The sequence below is a fragment of the Cyprinodon tularosa genome, unplaced genomic scaffold (assembly GCF_016077235.1).
Source record: "Cyprinodon tularosa strain WSP-4 unplaced genomic scaffold, ASM1607723v1 ctg52, whole genome shotgun sequence".
In the NCBI taxonomy this organism is placed as follows: domain Eukaryota; kingdom Metazoa; phylum Chordata; class Actinopteri; order Cyprinodontiformes; family Cyprinodontidae; genus Cyprinodon; species Cyprinodon tularosa.
In genome coordinates this window covers 2814950-2840438 of record NW_024039252.1, presented here as the reverse complement: position 1 = coordinate 2840438, position 25489 = coordinate 2814950, and the positions used below count along the sequence as shown (strand labels likewise).

The following is a 25489-nucleotide window of genomic DNA, read 5'->3' as shown; positions in this document are numbered from 1 at the left end:
GAGTGTTGACTGGGTGAGACCTAAAACGTCCAAAAATCTGAGAGTGTGGGTGCAAAACAAATCTGTGTGAAAATTTACAAGTCAAGTAACAGTGGTAATTGCACACTTCTACCAGGGCTTTAAAAGAATTTCATGAAGGTTGCTTCCTTATTGGCTAAGAAAGACTGCACTCCAATAGTCAAATAAAAAAAACTTATATTATTTTATATGTTATGCCACATTGTACCATTGTATTTAGAATTGGAAAAGAAAATCTATTTCTATATTAAAATCTGAAAAGTGTGGCATGAGGCTGTATTCAGCCTCTGGGTTGGTAGTTTGTAAAACCACCTTTGGCTGTAATTATGGCTGCAAGTCTTTTGGGGTATGTGTCCACCTACTGTTCCATTCTTATTAGCTCTCCCATCCCTGCTTAAGAAAAGCAGTATCACAACATAATGCTACAGGTACAATGTTTCCCTGTAAGGACATTGAGTTGATGATTATAATTCAGTTTCATTCCAGTTCAGTTATTAATTTAGTGCCAATTCACAGCTAAGGTAATCTCAAGCCACTTTACAGGGACAATACTCTCAGACTGGTTAGGAAAACCAGTTATTGACTTGGAAGACATGCTCACTTGAATTTTTTGGCTGACCTTCAGCAATCCATCATACCATGCATATATGTATCGGCAGTGTAGAGGAAAACTCCCTTTTAAAAGGAAGTAACCTGCAGCAGAACCAGACTCAGTGAGAGCAGCCATCTGCAGAGGCCGACTGGGGTTCAAGGAAAGAGAAGCAGACATACAAAAAGAAGCATATATACAAAAGTTAACTGTTAACTGGTGCCACAGGAAGGACACAGCCAGGCAGAAGAGCTCCAAGCCAATTCCTCTAGTTTCAGTCAAAGAAACAGGACAACAATGAAAAATAGGCCCTACTCCAACATCTATAATTAGCGAGGTTGATGGCAGCAGCACTCAATCAATCCAGAATGGAGTCACAGTCAAACAGTCACAGACAAGATGAAGTTACTATGATGAGGAAAACGCAGAGAGAACCTACAATTTTGGGTGGAACCAAAGCTTAAACCTTTGCAGCATGAACATGGAAAATAGCTCTGGATAACTAGCTATTTTAGAAAAGGTATGAGAAATATACAGCCAAGACAGAGGTGTTACACAGCCTTCACTTCCAGAATACTTTGTGCATCATGCGTAGGCAAAAAAGTTCTGTTTTGGTCTAATTTAATCAAACAATTCCATCTGTTTCAAGTATATGTCCTGTAGAAAACTCACCGGCTACCTTCCCACAATTGCTTTTATTTTTCCAAGTTACTCACAATGACAATATTTGTGAAGCACACAAGACATGGGTCATCTAACTGTGGATAACTGTAGTTCTTCCAGAGTTACACCACTTGGTTGCCTCACTGATTGCTGCTCTTTTTTTCTTTTAGTTTTTAGAAAACTCACCAAACAGAGTTCAGTATTCTGTCCAAAGTTTAAGGTACCATTTTAAATCCCAATTCTGCGATAAATGTCTCCAAAATGTTATCTCTTATTTCTTTGCTGTGATGCTTGGCGATTTTGATGCTCGTTGTTACTAATGCTATCCAACAGACTCATTGAGCCTTTACTGAATGGGTGTATGTAAACTGAGATTAGGAGACATAGTTATGGGCTCTTTACTTTTACTTTTAAAATTCACTCAGGAGTATAGGGGGCTGAATGTATATTAACCTACCACTTTACAGTAAAAAAAAATATAATGTAATATTTTTTCTGAATGAAGAGAGAATAAAAAAATATAGCATATTTTTCTTTAGCTTTACAATTGAACACCGCTTCAATGCCACCAATCAAATAAAATCCCATTCCAATCAACAAGATAAAATAATTCTTAATAATCCTGTATATTGATCAGCAATATTTTTTTTTAGCTATTTTTCTAATATGGAAATCTTCTTTGTATTTATTTCAACCTCAGCTTGAAAACTGTTTAAATACACTGGAATTTGATTCATCAAAAATCAATTAATTACTGTAAGGCATAAAGGAAAAAGTCTTATTGACTTTTTATGAAAGACTAAGGAAATTCACTTTAATGCATGAAATTAGACTACGGTAGATAAATCAGGGCTGTACCCTTGTTTTTTTTGTTTTTTATATCAGGAGCACTAATGCCCAATTGAAAGAAATTAGGAGCATTGATTTCAATTAAAAACAACCCGGTCATTCATGTTTCGTTAGGCTGTCTTTCTTCAACGGAGGTTTCCAATCACAAAACCTACTCTCAAGCCTGGTTCTGCCCTTTGCAATATAAGCTTGTCCTCAAACTTAAGCCAAGGGAAAAGTTGGATCCAACTTATAAACCTTGATAGCAGTGTCGCTAGATATCCTCAGAACACTAAATACTGGATCTATGTCCTATCTGTTGACATCTCTCATTAATAATGACATAATCACATAATTTACATATTGAAGGTACATCAATATTGACAATACAGAAAGTGATTCAAATACTCCAAATACATTTAAAACTCAAGATGAACTTTATAAAACATTTTCTAGTGTTCCTGGACATTCTTCCAGTCTCTTATTTTTTTTATCTAACAGATATCTTATTTAAATCAAACCTTTTTTTGGAGTAAAACGCAAATAAAATGGGTGAAATTTGTACTTCCACATGTGCTCCTAGTTTTTTTTTTTTTTCCTACTTGTCGCATTATCTGTTATAAGGAGCAAATACAAGTTAAACACTTGCAATGCACTGCTCTGGTAATATATCATATAAGACAAAGGCAATTTTTTAGTCAGCTGAACATGGTTGGATACTTAGAAAAACAAGATATATAAGATGTTTGACTTTGGTTGGTATTGACAAACAATATTTACAGTTACAGTTTGTATGGAGCTGGTGGACAACCTGGCTAGGGGAAAAATATGTTGCCCTTCTATATTGATCTGGCTGTTACTTAGTGAATGTAATGATTTGTCCTTAGAAACTTTTAAAAAAGAAGTAAAAAGAAATATGTGCCAAAAGAAAGAAAATGACAGAGCAAAGCTGCGAATATAAAGGGTTTAGTGGATGAAGGCTTTTTTAATTTCGTTGCAGTGACTTGCACAAGTCTTTAACTTTATCTGTGATAAGTATTTATACTTTTGTTTTGCTCCAATTTAACACAGTGAACTAAGACAAAGTAGATGTAAAATGTAAGAAAAAATACAGTTTGATTATTTTTTAATGTTTTTTTAACACGATTTAAAAGGAAAAATTATTTAAAACAATGGTCTATCTTTTGTCTTTACCCTTCTTTACTTTTATACAGAGTACACAGTATAAAGCATAATGTCATGGGGAAGTTTAAACCACAGGTTAAAAAACAACCTCTTAAACTAGGAACTTCTTACAAAGCAGTCATAAATAATTTAGTGTAAATACAACACAACTGCAAACCTTCGCATAAATGTCTGTCCACCAAAAGTTACCTGACAGGTCAAACACCACATTTACCGTACTAGAGAAGAAGAAAAAAGGCATATGGTCACACTAGAAGCTGCATATATCTACAGCTCATGTGGGAGAAGTTTCAAAATATAACTGTTAGCTTTGCTGGCTACATGTATAAGGTTAGCTAAAGAATGGCATGAAGAGAGTCATTGTTTTAAAAAAAAAAAAAGTCAAACCAGCTTTGCAGGGAATGGTAGTGCTTTTATAAGGCGACCAAATCAAAGTGCTGGCCTATTATTATTATTATCTTTTTAAAAAGTGATTTTCCTTGGTATCAAGATTATGCTTTCTGTTGAAATATCTGAAGTAAAATACAATCATATCCTGAGAAAATATGGGAAATATGTGTCAAGGTGTATGAGCAGTAATGCAAGACTGTTCATGTTAGGCTAGAAAAGTAGGAATGCAGTTTGTGATTAAGAATTGACTAAATATAAAAAACAGGTAATGATTATAAAAGGACAGGATTAAAGTATTAATGGATTTATTGAATGATTATTGTCATTATAATCTAATGATTATTATCTATTTCCAACTACTTTTCGATCCTAATATTGTCTAATGTGAGTAATTATGTGTCTCAGAGGATCCTATCTAAGCTCCCCTCCTTGAATCAGTGACCCCATTTCGTTCATAGTAGGAAAATTAATAATGAGCAGCACACCCCTCATGGGAGCCCTGTTGAACTGAATGTCACAAATGTTGGGGCCTAAATAGTTTATGCCACTTAACACATGTACGTGTGTCAGATTCTGGAGGACAGTGAATTACGTGAATTTTACGAAGTAAAAAAAGTACCAATCACAGTAGCATAGATTTACAGTTACTCTGAGAGTAGAATTAAAGAAGATTAATATGACATTCATGAATCTATTACCACTTTGATCAGGACTTTAATAAAAAATTTGCATTATAACTTTGTTGGTTGATTTTCCATCATTTTGGCCCTTTAAAGTGATACAAATTAAGTCAATGAATAAAAAAGATGATGGTTTAAAAAAAAAGTTAAAATAATAATGCAAATAATAGTAATAAGTCAGGTTTGGTGGATGTTGTTTTGGACCCAGACGCAGATTAGAAGGAGGCAGAGGAGAATCCTTTCAGGTTTAATCAAATAAAGAAGGTAACAGAAGAAAAAGTCCAAGGACAATTACAGGAAAACAAAAATCAGGAGACTTCAGGGGAAAACGTAAATGTGAAACAAAACCCCAACAAGAAACCAGCATTGATGAACTGCAGAGGAGAGTTATATGTGGGAGACTGAACCAAGAGTGGAGTATTTAGTTAATTGGGAGCAGGTGTGGACAGAAGCAGCTAGAAAGGAGCCGGGTGGAAAGGAAAACGGCACCAGGAGGCAACAAAGAGCAACCAGGGGAAAGAGGGCTTAACTGTAACTAGAAAAGAACTCAAAATGAAAACTTACACAGAACCAAAAAGTACATTGGCAGATCATGACAATAATGCAAACCAATGTAGTCCTATAATAATTCAAACAACGCAACATTATTGTGTATGAAACCTATAAAAGAGCACTGATGGATAGAGAGAAAAAAATCATCTCTGTAAACAGGACAGGGCTGCACACTTTCAGGCATGCATACAGAGAGTAGATTATAAAGATTGTCTTCCTGCTGCAGTATTCTGCCCTGTGGAGAGTTTTTTTCTCAACTAATAAAAATCTACCATTGGTATTTCTGAGTGTCCAAATATGTTCACAAACTTTCTCTTCATGATCTGTCTCATTGTACCAATGACTACTTTGTGGTGAAAATGACCCTAAACTTTCAAATACTGTATGCTAAATAAAGATGCAGAAATTGTACCTATACTTTTCATCTTTAAAAAAATCACTTTGTTTGCAAAGAGTTATATTGCCATATCCTCCAACCAGGTACTTTGCATACTTTTGTCATGAGCATTTTCTCTGCGTATCCATAAAGCTGCATATTCATAAAAGTTTAGCCTTTTCTGCTTATTTTTGAGACAATTAAATATGCATCTTGTTAATAGATCACCCTTGTGTGGGCTATCACATCTGGATTTGTTTTTTATATTCGCAAACTTTCCAAAGATTGGGCCCTGAGTTTATAAAGACTTCAGTCTACAGTTTTGCCAGCTATTCATGGAAAAAGGAACCTGACTGTAGTTTGAACAGTTAGATCATCAGGCCAAGGTGACTTCACAGTGCACTCATTTTCCCTCCCTAACCTGCTCCTCTTACTCTTCATGAAAAGCACTTTTAAAAGCATGTTACCATGGATACTTGCAGTCTGTCTAACTGATTGCTTTCAATACCTGGGAAAATGTATCATGGTAGTACATCATCCATTACACAATTTCCTGCCCCTTTCTATGTAATTCAATTAGTAAGCATTAAAGCATAAGTGCATCTAGTGAGCTTTACTATCTTAATGTTTTTTTATGTTTTCCATGCTGATTTGTTCTGTTTTTGTCCTTGGGATAAAATTATTTTCCTTAACCTTTTGACCTTTACACCCTTTGAGTACATGATCCTTGCTACCATCACAGCCAACTGTGTTGTCCTGGCCTTGGAGCAGCACCTCCCTGGAGAAGATAAGACCCCTATGGCAAAAAGACTGGTAATATTTGGTTTGACTTCTGCGATGTAGATCTATGGAGGAGTTGCAAACAAATGCAAACCTGTTGAGGGTTGTTTTTAACCTAAATCTGCTGATATTAATGAGTATGTGACATGTGGACAACTAATAACCAATCAAAAGAAGTTTTTTTTGTTCATAAGAAGGGAATATTTTAGATATGTGATGACAGCACGCCCTGCTCTGCCCTAAGTGGTATAAGTTTTGTGGATTCAGGAAGATAGTAAATGTTTTGTGTTGTTTTGATCTGATTTTCTCATTAGACAATCATTCTAGGTTTAATTATCACTTAGACAGATAAGTAAATTTATGATACGATACCCTGCAGTAAGCAAGTCTTTTTTATAAAATATATGCATGTATGGAGGAATTAGTTAGAACAAGTTATTCCGACATAAAATGACATAAATTACACACAGGTATAACTCCTCAGATGTAGATTATGCACATTTATTTACTAAGTAGCCTTCTGGGAAAAGGTTGCCGTGTGACCTTAAGAGATTTAATTGGCCTTGCTCCTGACTTTTGAAGTGAGTGTGAAAAATATGTTAGATTGAATGAGCTGTTTAAGGACTTCAGGAAGAATTTTCTGTCAACCAATGAGTCTTGTAAAAAATTTAACATATCTCTCATAAATTGAAACCAACCATTTCACTCTATTTAAAAAAAGGTTTTTGCCTTTAACAAGTTACCCTTAAGAGCAGATAGCAAGATGCCAAACGATGCTTCATACAAAAGTGTAAAAACGACTCCCATAGCCGGCTCTTTCTAAGACTTTAAAGAAGATTTGGCCTGTAGATAAACATATTTTGCTTGAAACAAAAAGGGCACCCCAGGAAAAGAGCCTCATACTGATGCTGAAGCATCAAGGCAGAAGTGACATGGTTTGGGAAGAGAAAAAAAGTTTTGTTTCAAACCATTATGTTGACCCTATAACATGACCTAAAGCATTTTAAGAAAACCAGAAAAAAATAGAAAAATCACGTAGTCCAAGAACACGATCCACGAGATATTTAATGACTTAAACAAGCTTTACATTCCTGACTCATCTCACAGCTAAATGTGAAGTGTGGTTCAGGGTTTTCCAAAACTGTTATATGTCCACATCATGACTATATTATCAGTTTTCTCAGCTAACGGGTCAAAGGCTATTGAGTGTTTAGATGTTTCCTCCTCATGTATTTCTTGCAGTATTTGTTATTAACTTCATATTATCTGGTTTCTGTTTCATTAAAGTGAAGACCAAATCATGTTGATAAAGAATTGAAGCTACATTGCACCTCCAAAATAAAGCATGTCGGATTTAAATAGTAGAAGCTTTCTTTTGTTTATGAGGATAACACTTTTTTTCATGACCATTATATCGGATTTTAAAACAGCTTCAAAAAGTTTATGTTGTTTAAGTCTTAATACAGACAGTTTTACAAATTACATACCATAGCCAGTATGGGTTACTATATTTCTATTTTGTCTGATGATGCCTCTGACCGTTGTCCTGACTTTCCTCCCACAGGAGAAGACAGAGCCCTACTTCATTGGGATATTCTGCTTTGAGGCAGGGATCAAACTGGTGGCGCTTGGTTTTGTTTTCCATAAAGGGTCCTACCTGAGGAATGGCTGGAATGTCATGGACTTTATAGTCGTTCTCAGTGGGTGAGTTACATCAACTATTTAATCACATTGAGAATTTTTTTTTAGTTTTGTATGAATGCCAAAATGTATAATATAGGAGGTCATAATAGAAACAGCTGTTGGGTCGCAACAGCCTATGGCCCCAGTGGGCCCCTAAGACAGTAAATCCCATAGTGCTTTGCGAGGAGAGCTCTCCACACATTCTGGGATATACCTGCTCGTCTAGTGAACATGGATGATCACTACTTTTTAAGGTGCATTGTGAGAAAATTCGAGTCTCATTCAGTTAGAGGACTTACTTTAGCTCTGAGTCACACAGGACAACATTTTTCCACCTATACAGGGTTATAAGTAAAGTGAAATAATGTCAGCGGCACTGAAAGGCTGTATTCATTGACATTTCTTGCTTTTAATTTTCCATGGGATTTTGAGTTGAGGTTTGTGTGTTATTATTTAGCTCTCTGAGGTTACGTATAACTACTATATTCCTTTGTTTTTTTGCGTCAGTCATTTATTTCTCCTGTGGTCCATTGTAACACTTATTTGGATTCTGTGTTAATCTCTAGTCAGCCTCCCCCAGTTGCCTTGTGCAGCTTTTTCCTAAAAGCTGCAGCACATTCACTTTATTAGACTCACCTTTTCACTCCTCCCTGTATCTATCTCCCTCACTCTCTTCTGGCATATATTCTTGCTCTTGTATTTCATGTTCCCTGTTACTCCCCTTTGCACTGAATGATAAGAACATTGAAAAATAGTCCAGAAGAAATTGAATAGAATAGGATAAGATAGTATTCTATCTATTTTATCCTATTCTATTCTATTTCTTAGAGTAGAGTAGAGTAGAGTAGAGTAGAGTAGAGTAGAGTAGAGTAGAGTAGATTAGAGTAGAGTAGAATATTGTCCCTTAGAGGAAATTTGTCATGGACACAAAAGTGCATAGTGCTTAGTAGTAGCTTCAATTAGAATCAATAAATACACATAAAAAACAAATACCAGGTAAGGACGTACACATACCCTACCTACACACTAATAACACATCCAATTAAACAAAAACAAAAAAATATAAGAATAACATACAATACCTTAAACAACAAGCAGAACTCCAATTTAGTGCACACTTCCCACTTTTCATATCTATTTAAAATTTTGATTTAATATTCTGATGAAGGTGGGTATAAAGGCGTATTTAAAGCGGTTCAGTTTGCTTTTTGATATTCTGAACCTTCTGCCTGAAAACAAAAGCTCATATTCCATATAAAGGATGTGGGGCGGGTCCAGCAGTAAACACAGGTAGTTCTTCTTTTCAGACGCTTTTCAGTGCGACTTTGATTTGGACTGTGTGGAGAGACTGCTGATCCACGCCGTCATCCCATACCTGATGACACTCTCTATCACTGGGTCACATCCCTCATTGAATTGTGAGTCAGATGAGGGCAAATGGATGGTGAATCTTCTGAGTATTGTTCCTAAAAGTACGGGTGAAGATTCTCAGTCATCCAGGTCATAGTCATTCCAAAAGTAATAAAAAACAATGGATCTTTTTTTGTTTTGTTTTTTACTATTTTGGAAGTGGATGAAAGGTTATGTCTAAGACCACCTCCTCTGTTGAGAGATGGATTTTCCATATTAACAAAGATTGCTTCCCCCTTGCTTAAACCATCTTTCTTCGTTTGCAAGAATATGGACGTTATTGTCCTCAGACGAGTGTCCTTTAGCCTTCAGGTGTAGGTGAACGTCTAAGTCCTGTCCTGAGGAACTGGCCCTCGTGTTTTGAGCCATGTGCCTGTGAAGTGGTTGCTTGGCAATACATTTTTGTAGTGGAAGATGGAGATTAATATAGAAGAATTCCAAGAAGAAATAATTTAAGCGACTACTGAAAGCTGGGTACTGAGACTTACAGGATGAAGATACACCATATGAAAGGGCAATGGCCTCTAACAGCCTGAGCTATCATCCATGGTTAAGATCAAAGCTTAAGGTGGTTTTAGAGAGAGGTCAGTCTGTGACGAGACTTGAACTATTATTCATAGATAATCACTGCATAATTTAAGATTGATGTATTTTGCCTAGAACTTTCAATGATTTAAGTTTCTAACTATGGAAAACTGGGAGATGTACTGTAAAAGAATCCCTATTCTTACAAACTTCACAATTTGACTCTAGAAGTTTTTACCACTGTTGTAACACAGCAAAAGCATCAAATCACATGTTTGAATTTGTTGCACCTCTACAGGGTGTAGTTCACCCATAGGCGTCAATCTTGCTTTAGGATTTTAAGCCCATGTAGAAAATAGTTGCACATACATAACTGAAATAAATTTTGAAGAGGCATTATCAAGCTTTCTAATAATACTGCCACCTGTGGTCCAAACACAGAACTGCAGCACTCTTCTGCTAGTTCTTGTAGCTAATTTTTTTTCCCCACCTGACCTGGAGTTGCCATTGGCGCCTGAGTTGAGCTGGATGCCCGTCGCTTTGGAGTATCAACAAAATCCTTCTTGACTATAAAGCTTTCACAGTTTGCTAGGTCGGACCGATTTAACATGGATGCGCTTCATTGATTGATTGACTTTATTTATCTCACAGTGGAGAAATATTCTCGTTACATCCATTCAATAGTAAAAAAGAAGAAAAAGGTCCCAAAAGGAACAGCTGAAGTCTCTTATTTAGCAGTATTATTATACCAGGTTATTGCACAAGGTATTAAATGGGTATTTATATAGATGGGTATTTATATATATATATATATATATATATATATATAGCTATTGTGTTGGGTATCAAATATAAACAAGTGATTGCGCAGGGTAATAAGTAGTAATTGCATATTAGATATTGCACAAGTTATTGCCGTTGTTGTGTTGCATTGTAGAGTCTGATGGCAGCAGAGATGAACAACTTGCGGTGGTGCTCCTTTTTGTTATCATTGTGATATTAGCCCTACTGATGAACTAGTGCCAATTTAGCATGGTTCGGTTGTGTTGGTGTTGTGGGGTTCAGTTGTGCGTGCCATTTACACTCAGCACGGACCGATCTCGGCGCAGTCTCAAGAGGGTAGTGTAAATGGGGCTATAAAAGGTTTTATAGCCCCATTTACCTCCTGAAGAGGACCTCCTCCTCAGGAGGTGGAGGCGGCTGTGGCCCTTCTTGTGCAGGGCGTCGGTGTTTTGAGTCCAGTCCAGTTTGTTGTTGACATGAACCCCAAGGTTTTTGAACTCTCTACAGTGTTTATGTCCTGCCCCTGGATGTTCATAGGGGAATTAGGAGGGTGTCTTCTCCTGAAGTCGATCACCATCTCCTGGATCTTGCTGGTGTTAAGACACAGGTAGTTCTTCCCGCACCAGTCCACAAATTTTACGATGACCGACTGCTACTGTACTCCAGCTCATTCCCTCAGAAACAAAGCCCACAAATGTTGAGTCATCAGAGAACTTCTGGAGATGGCAGCTGTCTGTGTTGTAGGTGAAGTCAGAGGTGTAGAGGATGTCACATCCGCTGAACAGCACGGAAGTTCTGACCCAAAGTAGGCTACAGGCATGTAGATGCATCGGTGCTGAACTACTGAGGAATCCGTCTGCCCAGTAGCTATGTTTTAGTCATAAATGGTCAAGTAAAAAGTCTATTTGAATGATATTTTTCCTTAAAAACTTACATAACGTCTCTTTAATGTGGAAGCATGTAAAAAGGCAATACTTGGAGGCAGACGTACTAAGAGTGGGATCAAAAACATTCATTGTGTCTGAATGTTAGTAGGTATTTTTAGAAGTATGTCAAAGAAATTCAATTGTAAAATTTTAGAAATGTTTTAAGTTATCACTAAGCAACTGATTCTTTAATTACTTTCAAATGAATTCATTTTTTAGTTTACCAGGCTGTGGCAGGTGAAGCGAAGGATTAATTTCAGACACTGATTGTCAAATTGTGTTGGAGCATTCATGCATGTGCTGCTGCTGGTGTTGAGGTTTATCAATATTTTTCATATGTGTTCTCATGCTGCAGCTGAATGAACTCTAATGCGCACACACCATCTCTCATGTTTGAGATATGCTTCTGAATTGTTGACTCAAATGTTATATAAACTCCTTTACATATTTGTTTTTCATACATGCAACATGAATCTATAAGAAAACATGACACATAGATGCTGAAAGAAGTGTGCTTGTATGGTGCAGTCAGGCTCTGGAGTCAGAGGTAGGTGGGTGGATAAGTGGATTGGCGGTTGTGTCTAAAACTCGCTCTGATTCACCCCCAGGACCTCTGTGCATTGAATGTGAAAGCAGCACCAGAGAAGGCTGGCAAAATCATAGAAAGAGCAGATGGATAAAAAAAAGGGGGCATGGAAAAGACAGAAAAAATGGGAACACAAACATGATCAGTGTTAATTTGTTCCATGTAGGACTGGCTGTTGTGAGTTAATCAGGCTCTGGTGTTTGTTGTGCACTATTCAAACATGCAGGGAGGATTGCTGTTGGCATCTTGACATCTCATTTCAATTTTGACACCCACATCTTTATTTTCTTCTGTTTCTTATTTCTCTTTCCTCCGTTCTCCCTTTTACTCTCTGTCTTACATAAAAAGAACATCAGCAGTACATTTGTTGACCAGTAAATGCCGAGCAGCTGGGTGGGTGACAGATTTGCACAGAATTTACATCATTGAGTATTCAGGAGGTTTGGAAAAAAAAATAGAGCTTTGATATTCTAAAATTTTCTCATTCGGAGTCTGTCAATGTTTGCAGTAGCAATTGCTTTGAAATGAAGGCCTGCTACTCAAGTGAAGTCAAAAACGGGTTTATTGCAACATTGCATTACAGTGTATGCAGGATTCACCTCACAGACTAAACAAATACAACAAAAACTACAGAAACATGAAAACATTTGAGGAGAAAAATGTAGCTTAAATGAAATTTATTTTCTCTTAAATATCTTGGTTACCAAATTGTCGGAAGTTGGCAAGAGAGTCTCGCAGCAGACCTGCACTGTCAGGACCCTTCGTTGCAGCTCTGGGTCCTGACAGTGCAGCTCAGGGTCCTGAAAGTGCAGCTTGGGTTCCTGACAGTGCAGCTTTGGGTCCTGACAGTGCAGGTGTGTAGCCAGACCCCTCTCAAAGTGGGGGGCAGAACAGAAAAAGTAAGTTTCCTGGCAGTGTGATTTATTAAGCTCTTCTATAGCCTGCTAATGTGGGCCCTTAAGGCTTAGCTGGAATGACATTTATTTTGTAAATATGTGGATATTTGCAAACAATTTGATTTTTGGTAATGTTTTAGACTTGCTACATGTTTGTATTTGTTTGTTTTACGTAATCTAAAATCACATCTGTATTGCACAGCTAGAAAATAGGGTAGTGAATTTAATTCCCCTTAATTTGAATTACAAGGGTGGATTTAATTAAATTGGTTAATAAGGTTTGGTTTGTGATTTTTTATACTAGAAAGGAGTATTAATAGTCTAAACTTCAAATAAAACCCCCTCACTATACAGTAATTTGCAGAAACAGCCACTTCTTTTTGCACTTTCCCTCCATGTTGTAATTCTGCTCACTCATCATGCACCTTTCACTTTTTCCAAAAGATATTCAGCTTTTATGTTAAGAACTTTAAATCTCCTGAGGACCACAACATTTATAGTAACTTGCAGGATAATTAAAGCTCTTTCCTTCCAAATTAATAAATTGCTCCACCTTTCAGGCACTGCAGGCCCACAAAAGTGTCTCTAAAAATAGAGATTTGATGTGTATTATCACTTTGAGGCAATAGTGTTTTGTAGCAGTTTGATGGAGATTATAGACACTAGCTGGTAGAGGCCATTTTTTAAATAAAATCTGATAAAACCAGACTTTGTAGGCATACTTATTGTGCTGCTATAGTAAAGATTTTCAGAAGACCTTCAAATGAAATTATGTCATACTGTAGCGGTGTAACCCTACACCATAAGCGTCGTTAGACCTATTTAATTGTGGCTTCAGTCATCCTTTCTTTGGCATTAGCCACCCTATAATTATTTTGCGATTTAAAAAAAAAAATGTTTTTTTTCTGTATTTATTTTTTCCTTATATTTTCCCAAAACAAATGCAGTAAAGCACCGAATAAAAGCCATAAAGAAGACAAGTTAATCTGAACAATCATAGGCGTAACTTCCATAAGGACTGGTGTGGACATGTCCCCACCAATCTTGACCGGTAGGGGGACAGTCCCCACCAATATTTTGTACACGTATTTTGCTTTCGGTGCTGTGTATATCTGATTAAAACCCCATTCATGCCGCTCCTCAGAAAGAAAATAAAAAAAGTTCTCCCCGCTGCTCACCGTCCACAAACCCCGACAAAAAACTCAGAAAAAAGAATCTGTTTCCTCTCGCTTTCTCCCCATCACCCCCCTCCGCCCTCTCCCCATAACATTTGAATTGAAGATATCCGCGGGTGACGGGTCGGGTTCGGTAGTCATCCTAACGGGTTCGGGCGGGTGCGGGTTGGTAAAACTCGACCCGTGCAGGTCTCTAAGCTACACTACATTCAGTATTGTTGCCATAGAAACAGACAACAGCGCCAATATATCAGAATTATACTAAAACACACGCAAATAATTTCCCACATAAAAAACAGGACTTTCAGTCCATTACAGTTTTCCGTTTTTAGAGGGTTGTTTATTTTGCGTTTATTAAGCAGTGATTGATTAATTTAAACACCTGCTCTACTGATGGTCTATCGGAGTTGGTGTTTAGGTTGAACATAAAGAACACATAAATCTGATTACCGATTACTTTTAAGCTGGTTGAACATACTGCGACAGACTGGTGACCTGTCCAGGGTGATCCCACCTCTCACCCAGAACATGGCTAGAGATATGCACCAGCACCTCCTGATCCCACTGAGGGATAAGGTTAAAGAAAATGGATGGTTGAACATAGTCCGCTCTCCCAGATTCTATCAAATCAGTATTGATACCCTCAGGGGCGGATTTAGGAAATTTGGGGCCCTAGGCAAAGACAGGCAGGGGGCCCCCTGAGAAGAAAACCCATAAAACAGACCCATTCTACAGATAGAGAAATGTTAATAGAATAGACATCCATTATTTGTTCTAGGTTTTGTCCCTCTCTTCTTGTCCCTTTTTCCTCTCTATTTATCAGCGTTCTGATGGCATTTTAGCCAAAGGATTTTTATCAAAAACATAATTAATGTGCACAAATAAGGATTAGTTGTATTAACCATACATGGAAACAGAGTTTTATGGGGCCCCCAGAACTTGGGGCCCTAGGCAACTGTCTAGTATTGCCTAATGGTAAATCCCCCCCTGGATACCCTGCTGGTGGATGTTCTTGACAGAAAGACGGAGTTGCTTAATCATATTCTGCTTAAGGCCCCATAAGGTCTTGTCCGAGTCCTGGTTTAAAAATAAATTAATTTTAAAAAGTGACCCAAAATTGACTGTCAATAAATGTTCTACAAAATTGATATATTTATTTGATTTCTTTGATTTGTACTGTCTGTTTAGATTTATGTGATATTTTTTGCACAAAATATATACACTCACCGGCCACTTTATTAGGTACCCCATGCTAGTAACGGGTTGGACCCCCTTTTGCCTTCAGAACTGCCTCAATTCTTTGTGGCATAGATTCAACAAGGTGCTGGAAGCATTCCTCAGGGAGTTTGGTCCATATTGACATGATGGCATCACACAGTTGCCGCAGATTTGTCAGCTGCACATCCATGATGCGAATCTCCCTTTCCACCACATCCCAAAGATGCTCTATTGGATTGAGATCTGGTGACTGTGGAGGCCATTTGAGTACAGTGAACTCATTGTCATGTTCAAGAAACCAGTCTGAGATGATTCCAGCTTTATGACATGGTGCATTATCCTGCTGAAAGTAGCCATCAGAAGTTGGGTACATTGTGGTCATAAAGGGATGGACATGGTCAGCAACAATACTCAGGTAGGCTGTGGCGTTGCAAAGATGCTCAATTGGTACCAAGGGGCCCAAAGAGTGCCAAGAAAATATTCCCCACACCATGACACCACCACCACCAGCCTGAACCGTTGATACAAGGCTGGATGGATCCATGCTTTCATGTTGTAGACGCCAAATTCTGACCCTACCTACCATCCGAATGTCGCAGCAGAAATCGAGACTCATCAGACCAGGCAATGTTTTTCCAATCTTCTGTTGTCCAATTTCAATGAGCTTGTGCAAATTGTAGCCTCAGTTTCCTGTTCTTAGCTGAAAGGAGTGGCACCCGGTGTGGTCTTCTGCTGCTGTAGTCCATCTGCCTCAAAGTTCGACATACTGTGCGTTCAGAGATGCTCTTCTGCCCACCTTGGTTGTAACGGGTGGTTATTTGAGTCACTGTTGCCCTTCTATCAGCTCGAACCAGTCTGGCCATTCTCCTCTGACCTCTGGCATCAACAAGGCATTTCCGCCCACAGAACTGCCGCTCACTGGATGTTTTTTCTTTTTTGGACCATTCTCTGTAAACCCTAGAGATGGTTGTGCGTGAAAATCCCAGTAGATCAGCAGTTTCTGAAATACTCAGACCAACCCTTCTGGCACCAACAATCATGCCACGTTCAAAGTCACTCAAATCACCTTTCTTCCCCATACTGATGCTCGGTTTGAACTGCAGGAGATTGTCTTGACCATGTCTACATGCCTAAATGCACTGAGTTGCCGCCATGTGATAGGCTGCTTAGAAATTAAGTGTTAACGAGCAATTGGACAGGTGTACCTAATAAAGTGGCCGGTGAGTGTAAGTGAATATTGTAACAGTTATGTTTTCAACTGTAAGCATTAAATTGATAAATGTTATTCGCATTTTTTTGGCTTTATCCTTTCCAACAAAAAAAAAAAGGCGTCGCGCAGGTAGCTCCCTTTCCTTATGAGCCGTCCCCACCAACTTTCAACACAAAGTTACACCCTTGTCTTAGACAACGCCTTAGCAGGTGCACTGAAAAAATTTTGGCGCGCGCAATATCTTCTAGGGGCTGAGCCACCCTTGTCTCTTAAACCTAGAGACGCCCCTGCCCTACACTGAAGATTTTAGCTAAATTTACCTGATGGGAATACATTCTACATAGAAGAACTCTGAAAACTCCTCTACAATTTCAGAGTAAGAACCTGATGGATGATACAAAGTTACAAAAAGAAGAGGTTTTCTTGCTTTGCAATTTAGATAAGGGGAAACTAAGGGATAAATGTTCAAAAGAGTTGTAATTATTAACTGCCTTTGGAATAATCAGTAATTCAGACTGAAAGATTGCTGCTGCTCCTGCTCCGTGCCCAGAACTTCTGGGTATTTGAAAATTTAAATAACTAGAAGAAGTTGCCTCATTTATGCTCACATAATCCTCTTGCTGCAGCCAAGTTTCTGTAAGGCAATATAAATCATTGTGATTATCACAAATCAAGTAATTACCGGTAACTAGCGGACTTTATGATGAAAGAGATCTTATGTTATATAAACCACATTTGAGTTATTTTAATTTAGATTAGTTTATCATGATTTACTCCTTTGGGAATCTTTTCTAATTTATTAGATTTTGGACGTGGGCAAGACACTGTCTAGATGGAGTAATGAGTGGGTAACACTAGAGAAGCTGCCGAGACGTGTGTTAAACAACGACTCTGATTTTTGTACATATATTTTGCCCTTTTGAGGCTTTGTGAAGGCAAATCTGTGTTTTCCAATGTTGTGTCATAAATCTAAAAAAATAATCTACAAATTTAATAACGGAGAAGCTATTAGTCAGCTTTATATTTTTTTAATATATAAAAACTATTTATTTTCTGAGGCAGTGTTTATTTAAGAGCAACTATGAAAATTAACAAACACCTAGAAAAAAAAAACACTATAATATATTATTTTACTTGTGAATCCCAAATTGTTCATTCTTGTTTGCCTTTTCTAAAACATGCTTTAAATCAGTCACAGCTGTCTATCCATGCTGGGTCAGATCCTGACGTTTCAAAAAGGAGGCAGGCAGTCAAGGCAGCAGAATAAAGTGTTAGCCTCACTGAATGTAGCTAAACCAGTTCCTGCCACCTTGGGGTGCACTGGAGGTGCGCCCTGAGCTCTCTTATACCTTGTATTGCAGAGGAGCTACTGCACATGTACAACTTTTAATTTGAGTAAATCGGCAAAGATTTTTGCGCCTTAAGGCAGAAATACATCACCATTCCGACGATAAATGAAAGCAGCTTTACTTGTCATTAAAAATTAAATTTTTATCTTGCACATATATGTTCATATATATCCTTTATGACGGAACAGAGGCTTTGTTGCCATCTATCAACGTATTCACATGCAGAATTGAATTTCAAACAGAGCATGACTGGAGAGAGATAAGAAAAATATTTCAAAAAATCTACTTTTAATTTTTGTGGTCATTACTATATTTTAAGAATGCTTTTCTATCGAAAAGCTAAAGTTAGGATCCTTATATTAACCCAAGTCATGTCATTTACAGTATGACATGCCCAAACTCATCAGTGAGCTTTCTGCTGCTCACAGATCTTGAATGTTATCATTCCAGTTGTGGCTGGAATTGGCAACAGTCGACCTGATTTCCTGCCACCTGACACATTTTTTTTTTTTTGGTAGCACATATGCTGCCTCTTCTCTCTCTCTGTCTCAGACACACACTCAACACACATGTACTAACTCTTACTCCAGTAGCCTAGTATAAGTTAGTCAGACTTAAAAGAAAACACACGTGTCATGGAGGCCAGCTGGGAGTAAAATCGAGGCCACTGGGCCAGTGCTGGCGGCATTCAATCCATTTCATATTAATAAAATGCTAGAAGCAAATCTGCTGGGACAAGGAGCTCAATTAAAACCCTTAATCTGAGTGAGGAGTGTGTAGCAAAAAATGACCTCAGCTGTGACAATTTACACACAATCCAATTTATATCAGTAGGATTGTTAAAATGGTCGGTTATATCCTGCGGCTAATAGACCGGCACAGGTGGATTTGATGCTTTGATTAGCAGTGAAATGGCCCCCTAATGGCTTGTGTGTTTTTGTGTGTGAATGTTGCTCTGGTTTGGAGGAAAGGTAGTGATTGTTGCCAGTGAACTCGCTGCCCTCCTGTTGATAGATTAATTCTGGTTACTCCCTCATCAGACCTAATAATATTGATTCCAGCTGTAGGTGCACACTTTCCTCTGTGAGTGTTTGTCCATGATGTGGTGTGAAGGATCCCAGGTTGTAGAGTGTGGTACTCTGTTAGAATTGTTGCTCTTTAGACAGGATGAATAATAAAACTGGGTGGGAGTTGGGAGTGAATCATTGGCCATCTGGTACAAATAAGCGACACACAGGAGTGAGACAGACACATGCATGGGTGAATTAGCTAATTGGAAAATTTAAAGTCACTGTTTCCATGTTCAGGGCATTTACACATCGCAAGGTAGAGCACATACTTAGGCAGTGCGTTTTCTTAAATCTAGAGGGGCTTAAAATAAGCTTTTCTTTCTAGTGTTTTTTTTTTGCTTCATGTGGTGTATGTGTTTGTGAATCTTGCTATTTTTTTTTATCATAGCTGATGATGTCTTATTCCAGATGTTTTCGTCTCTGATAAAGGCTTGACTCATTTCACATAACATGATATAGTATAGAGTGGACTAGACCACATTAATTTAATAAAATCCATGCCATATACACATTTTCTGTAAATTAAAAATATGCAAAAGTAAATGTATTTCAATAATCGAAATACGTTCTATGGATTGATTACACATCTTTAAGCCTTCAAGCCTTTAAAAAAGCGTGGCATTTAAGATTAGGCTATTACATGAGACCAATCAAAATTTAATGTAGTACAGAAATGAGGCCTCAGAAAGTATGTTTTATATAGACTCAAAGCTTGTTATTGTCAACATGAAGTTTTAAGCTGAGTCAAGTCTCATTGGAATTCAAATTCTAATTTATCTGACATAATTGCATATACTTGAAAGCTCAGGTTCTACTTTCCTTCACAGAGTGCTTTAGTCCAAAGCATAGTCGAAGAAGGACAGCTTTAAAGGAACAATAGTTAAGAAATTGACTGTGAAATTAAACAAAATAATTGTTTGTCAATCATTTTTTGTTTTTAAATTGAATTTAATTGAAATGTGTGTTGCTACTTGAGGGGAGTTGCATCGGGTCAGTTGGCGCTCCTAGAGTTTTTTCTGGGATAGACTTCAGGCCAGTTTCTAAATGTGGTAAAATCATCCTCAAACTCTTTATTTTGAGTTCAAACCTTCTCATCTTGTATATCCTGCATGAAATCTTTTAAAGGGACACATATTTCAAATAATTGAAGAAGCATGAGGTACGTTTCAGAAATTCTGTTGTTTGATTTGGAGCAGTTTGGTTATGATGGATGAGCCTTCTGGGTTATTTTTTTATTAGATGACTGCTCTTGCATTGACAGCATGTATTTTGACGTGTTTGCATTATTTATGAGTGAACAACAATCTGCTGGACAGCAGAAAAGCAACAAACAATATTCCTTTCTCAAACAGATTTATTCATTTGCATATTGTTATCACATTGATTCGGTTAAGTACAAGCTCATGAATGGACTAAAATAGTCTAAATATATGGGGGATACGTTCGTATTTTAAATCTGTATCAGTGGTTTTCAATCAATTGTTCATGAATCAAGGGGCAAACTAGTATCCTGTAATTCTGTGACACCTTATATACGTACGGTGAGTTATTATTTCTATGACTAATAATTAATAAGGACCCATTTCAATGCTCACAATTCAACAGAAGCATATTAATGTTGCTGTTAATGCCTTACTTGTTTTTTTTTCCAGAATAATTCCAAAGCCATTACCTTGGAGGTGCATTATGCTAATGTTAATTCATCTGTGCATTAGTGTCTGCAATAATGTGGTGAAACAGTGAGTAGCAACATGATGCTGCTGCTGATTACTGTAGTTTTTGGTGTGCTGTTCTTCGTGTAGGTGGAGGTGTGTGGGAGAGGGCTCATTCTGTGCATGTAATGAATTTAGTCTCTCCAGAGTCGATTTGGTACAATTTCTGCAAAAGTGATTCTTGTGGAGAGCGCACAATGAGAAGATGAGCCTTTCTGTAAAGATAAAGTTGTGAGTTAAATGTGGTCAAAACAGTTGTATCTCACAAAAGAAAACTTTGGGCAAGCGAATAAATATATGCAAAGGATTATTATGGATAGCTTTATTAGTATTTGGTACTGTTTTAGGTTTCATTCCTTTCAAGTGGAAGAAAAACAGGTGTCTGTAAAATTATATTTACTTTATGGGATCTGCACACCTGGCACAGAATCCCGGGAGGTGAACAGACTGCACAATCAGGGCAGAGGTCCGCGCCTGTAAGTAGCGCTCCGTCTCTTACCTGCAGGATCAGCTCTGCTCCTCCCTCTATCCAGGCTCCTTTTATATTGGCTTCAATCAGCCTCTGCTGACACCTGCACACAGCAGTTGCGGAGCGCAATTGGTGCGCTTCACCTCCGACTTCAGCCCAGCTTGGATTGTTAAAGTGGGAAAAGAGAAAACAAAAACAATCCAAAAATGCAAAACACAACAACAAATCAAAATAAAAGAAAAACACAATCATGTTTTCCCCTGGGAATGTAGTGTTGGTGCGTGCAACACAACCGCTGCAACACTACATTCCCCACAATGCAACGTTATCCCGCGAAGTCGCAGCAGAGCGCACAAGCAGGCGTGGCCTGTGGGCCAGTTCTAATGGTAATTAAATATCATCCAGGGGGCTGTGGATAAATTGATTGCGACCCTGAAAGAGAAAGCGGGAGAAGCGGGGCTTTGAGCATAAATAATTTGTGGTGCCACCCTACCTACAATTTATTAATCAGTTTGTTTCTTGTCTCAAAAATGGCTTTTCAATTGTAATCTTTTGAAATCAGATTTTATAACTAAAGGAATAAATTAAAATCTTGAAACAAACTATTTTTCCACCAGCTGGTGCTCATACAAGTGTTTTAAATATCAATGAAGAAAATAAAATTAGGAAACAAATAAAGTGCCCTGAATAAAATACAACATTGGGGATTGTGATACAGAACTAGGACCCATCCTATAAACTACTGTTAGAATGAAGCCATATTCTTAAAGTAGCTATAACCATTATCTGGATACCCTAGCTAATAAATAATTTACCCCCCTTCGTCTGCTTTTTATATGGTTAATTGGCATCAGATAGCTAAAGCCTGAGATTTTGCTGAATTTTACAGAGATTATGTTAAGGCTCTGCATATTGATTCTTATTGCATAGCATAATGCATGGTGTGATCTACCATTTTTATCTCATATTGCTCTTTCTCTCTTTGTACACATTATTGTAGCAGTTTCTCATTCCTTACAACATATTGCAAAGGCTTGTGGACATACAACAGTTGTTTTTATAAAACTCTATGCTCTTTTATAACATTATCATGAGCTCAAGTCATGTCAGTCTATATTAACCATACTTCTGAGCACTAAGTTATGATTTCGTATAAAAGGAATAGTCCTTATTTCAGTGCTTGAATCATTACTTATAAAATTTAAAAACTTGAGATCAAAATGATTTGTCAGAATATGAAGGTTCTAACTGGATACCATCTGACATTCTGAACAACTGTTGTGGTTTTTTGGGATGATGGGTGTTTTCACCACTCAGATGTGGAGATCTAAAACAGTGGTGGAATATCTAACTACCTACTTACATTCCAAAATCTAGAAAAGGAGTTTTTCACATCCTGTTGGGGGAAGCTATGTGACCGGCTTCCACTTACCGAAATGGTCATGCAACCTTGTATGCAGCATGTGGTCACATCACAGCAGTGTCCTTCAAAGGGTGGAACCACCATGTGGAGATACTTTACTTGCTGCATTGCAAGATATGATATTCGTTGTGATGAAGATGAAACAGTTTGGGCTTGTCAGAGAGGAATGTCTGGATGTGCATGAATGATTTGCAGTACTATGTATGTTGTTTGTTCATTTCCAATACGTACTACAATATTGTCTGGTTGTGCACAGCTCTACCCAAGGAGTTTTTTTTTGCACAATATTGCTAACAATTTAGAATTGCAAAGAGCATTTGTTGTTAAAAATTATAAACAGATGTAACAAGTGTAATTTCAGCAGTTACACATGATTTGTAATTTTACTGTAGTTTTCAAATGTATGAGCAAATAGTATGTAGGGCCTTTCTTCGGTATTTTCAGGTAGTACCACCAAGATCAGACTTTTTTTCCATGGGAAAATATTTCCAGACTTAACTGTCATAATGAAAACATGACAAACCCTTTTGACTATCTTGTGCATAAACAACAAAGAAAAAATCTGCACTTTTCATTTGTTGACACTGACACCCTGGGCACAGTGTGTGATGCATGTTAGGGGAGCAAAGGTGCTGGGTGAAATAAAAATATATCCATTCATAATATCCATATTTCCACCAGATATTTGTCTAGCATTTATGGGAGTGCCTGTATTCATTTATTTATTTTTTCAAATAAAGCACTGCAATCAGACCAGGGCTGACATGTTTTGCAAAGAACAGCAAAGCATTTCAATTTATACATGTGCATAGATCAGTGAAAAAGGCCTTGGAAAGAAAGACTTGGACTTACAGTGAATGGTTGATTTTTATAAAAACTGTAGCCTCAATGAGACTAAATACGAATGCATGCTGCTGATTCCAGATATTTATTTTAAAGAAATCCTAACACATCACTATTTGGCACTACTCTGTGTTGATCTGTCACACTAGACCTTGTTAAATTTTTTACATGAAACATAAAATACTGGCAAAGCACTTCATTTGCAAATGTATTTGCTGATTCTGTCTTTTAAAATTAAACACTTTGACTTTGTTAAAGATCTTAAAGTGCACAGCAGTGAACTTGTACACTTGGGTAGACCTACACAATCACAATCAAAAGACTTATCTTTCACCTACTCATCATTCTTTTAAAACAGGGACCTTATTTCTTTTTCCACAATGATTTTAAATCTGTATATCCCAGTGGCCCATCCTTTATACAAAGTTAAAAAAAATTGTAAAGGGGAATTTATTTATTGTGAATGGTAAATGGCCTGTGCAAAGCACTTTACAATACTTTCAGTCATTCTTCCATTCACATGCACACTGATGGTTGTGAGCTACATTGTAGCCACAGCTCCCCTCAGGCTCACTGACAGAAGCAAGGCTGTGGTACACTGGCGCTACCGGGCCCTCTGACCACCAGCAGTAGGCAATGCAGGTAGGGTGTCTTTCCCAAGGGCACAACAACATTGAAGGCCAGATTAAATCCAATTAATTGTATTTGCAATATAATCACAATTAAACAAAACACAATTTTAAAATTGAAGAGGCACTGATTTATAATCACACTTATATTTATAAAGGTAGAGATTTGCAGCTAGATTCTTGCATGGAAGAAGAAGTAAACACTTTTTTTAAACAATAGTTACAGTAAAGTCCTTGAAGAATAGACTCTGGGCAAGCAAGCTTTCAAAAACCGAAAGCCTGGGGTGCAACATCTACAAGCCTGGGGTGCAAAGGCAAATGGAAATAAAATCACAATTTTGGTTTCTGTCAAAATCTATCAGCCCTTATTGTAATGATGATAATAATAAAAAAAAGTGACAACAATTATAATAATAAAATTCATTAAAATCCCTTTCACATAAAAATATTGTAAAACGCTACAGACATCAGCCAGAATAAATATTACTCTTAGCATTAATGAGAAATTAAGCTCTAAAACGCTGCTTTTGCATTTATTTTATATTTAGTCTGTGGGGTTAGTAAATGACTTTAGGGCTGTAGGGCTTCATCCCATATTTCAATGTTTGTGGATTCAGCTTGTAATACAAAAGAGTCTTCATGCAGCCTTTTTATAGCAGTCTTAGTATAATGCGCTTAAAACAATTTGTTTGCTGTTGCATATTGTTTTAGGAAAATATTTTTCTTCAGGAAATCTGTACCTAAATGGAATAAAATGACCTCTCTGTGTAAGGATGAATCATCAGCTTCCACAAGAAGCATATTTGTTTTGATTTGGAGCAAGCCTCCCCAGAATTGTTTGCGCTCGAAATGCGGCCTTGAAGAAGGTGCTGCTGCAGCTGCCTGCCTTTGTTTTGTGTGTGAGTTTTAAAGGCCGTTTCCACAGACTCCCACTGCCGTGGTCCCTCTCAGTCACAGTGTCTCTCACTGTGTCATCTCTATGTCTGACACACTCTCACTTGTTACATTTCAGCTCACTAAAACCTAATAATCTGCACACAAGTACTTGCACATGCAGTTATGCCACAAAATAAGAGAAAGGCTGTTAAATTGCAAAGCGATTCTTCTTTCAGTTATTCAGAAATTGAGACAAAATTCTGATCTCTTTGCATTGTAATAACAGGAGCAAAGCTATGACTTGGTGTTTAAAGCAATACTTCTGACGCATGCAGAAATGGAAACTATAGAAACCATGTAATACTGCATGCATCAGAGCAGTATGACTGATGTATAATTAAATGTGTTGGATGATACCAGAACTTCGGCCCTATAAATGCTATTTTAATAAATTTTATATGACTTATTCTTCTTTGATACAACACAAAACAATATGAAAAATCTTAAAGATATTGTTATGTAAGACAAAATGAGAATCCTTAAGCCATTGTTTTTCCATACCTTTAGAAGTCTGTAATGTCAACCATTTTTGAAGTGTCACCAAGTGTATTAGCAACTACCGGTACATATCAGCAACATGTTGCT

At 37.4% G+C, this 25489-nt stretch overlaps 1 protein-coding gene across 2 annotated transcripts in view; it reads left to right on the top strand.

Annotated features, from left to right (window-relative positions):
• Window positions 1-25489, top strand: part of LOC119795705 (voltage-dependent R-type calcium channel subunit alpha-1E-like) — a 94554-nt gene that overhangs the window by 12631 nt on the left and 56434 nt on the right. For both annotated transcript variants that reach the window (XM_038303845.1, XM_038303846.1), the window contains 2 exons: window positions 5989-6094; window positions 7626-7765. In XM_038303845.1, the coding sequence (XP_038159773.1) occupies window positions 5989-6094; window positions 7626-7765 (246 nt within the window). The remainder of the gene's footprint in view (window positions 1-5988; window positions 6095-7625; window positions 7766-25489) is intronic.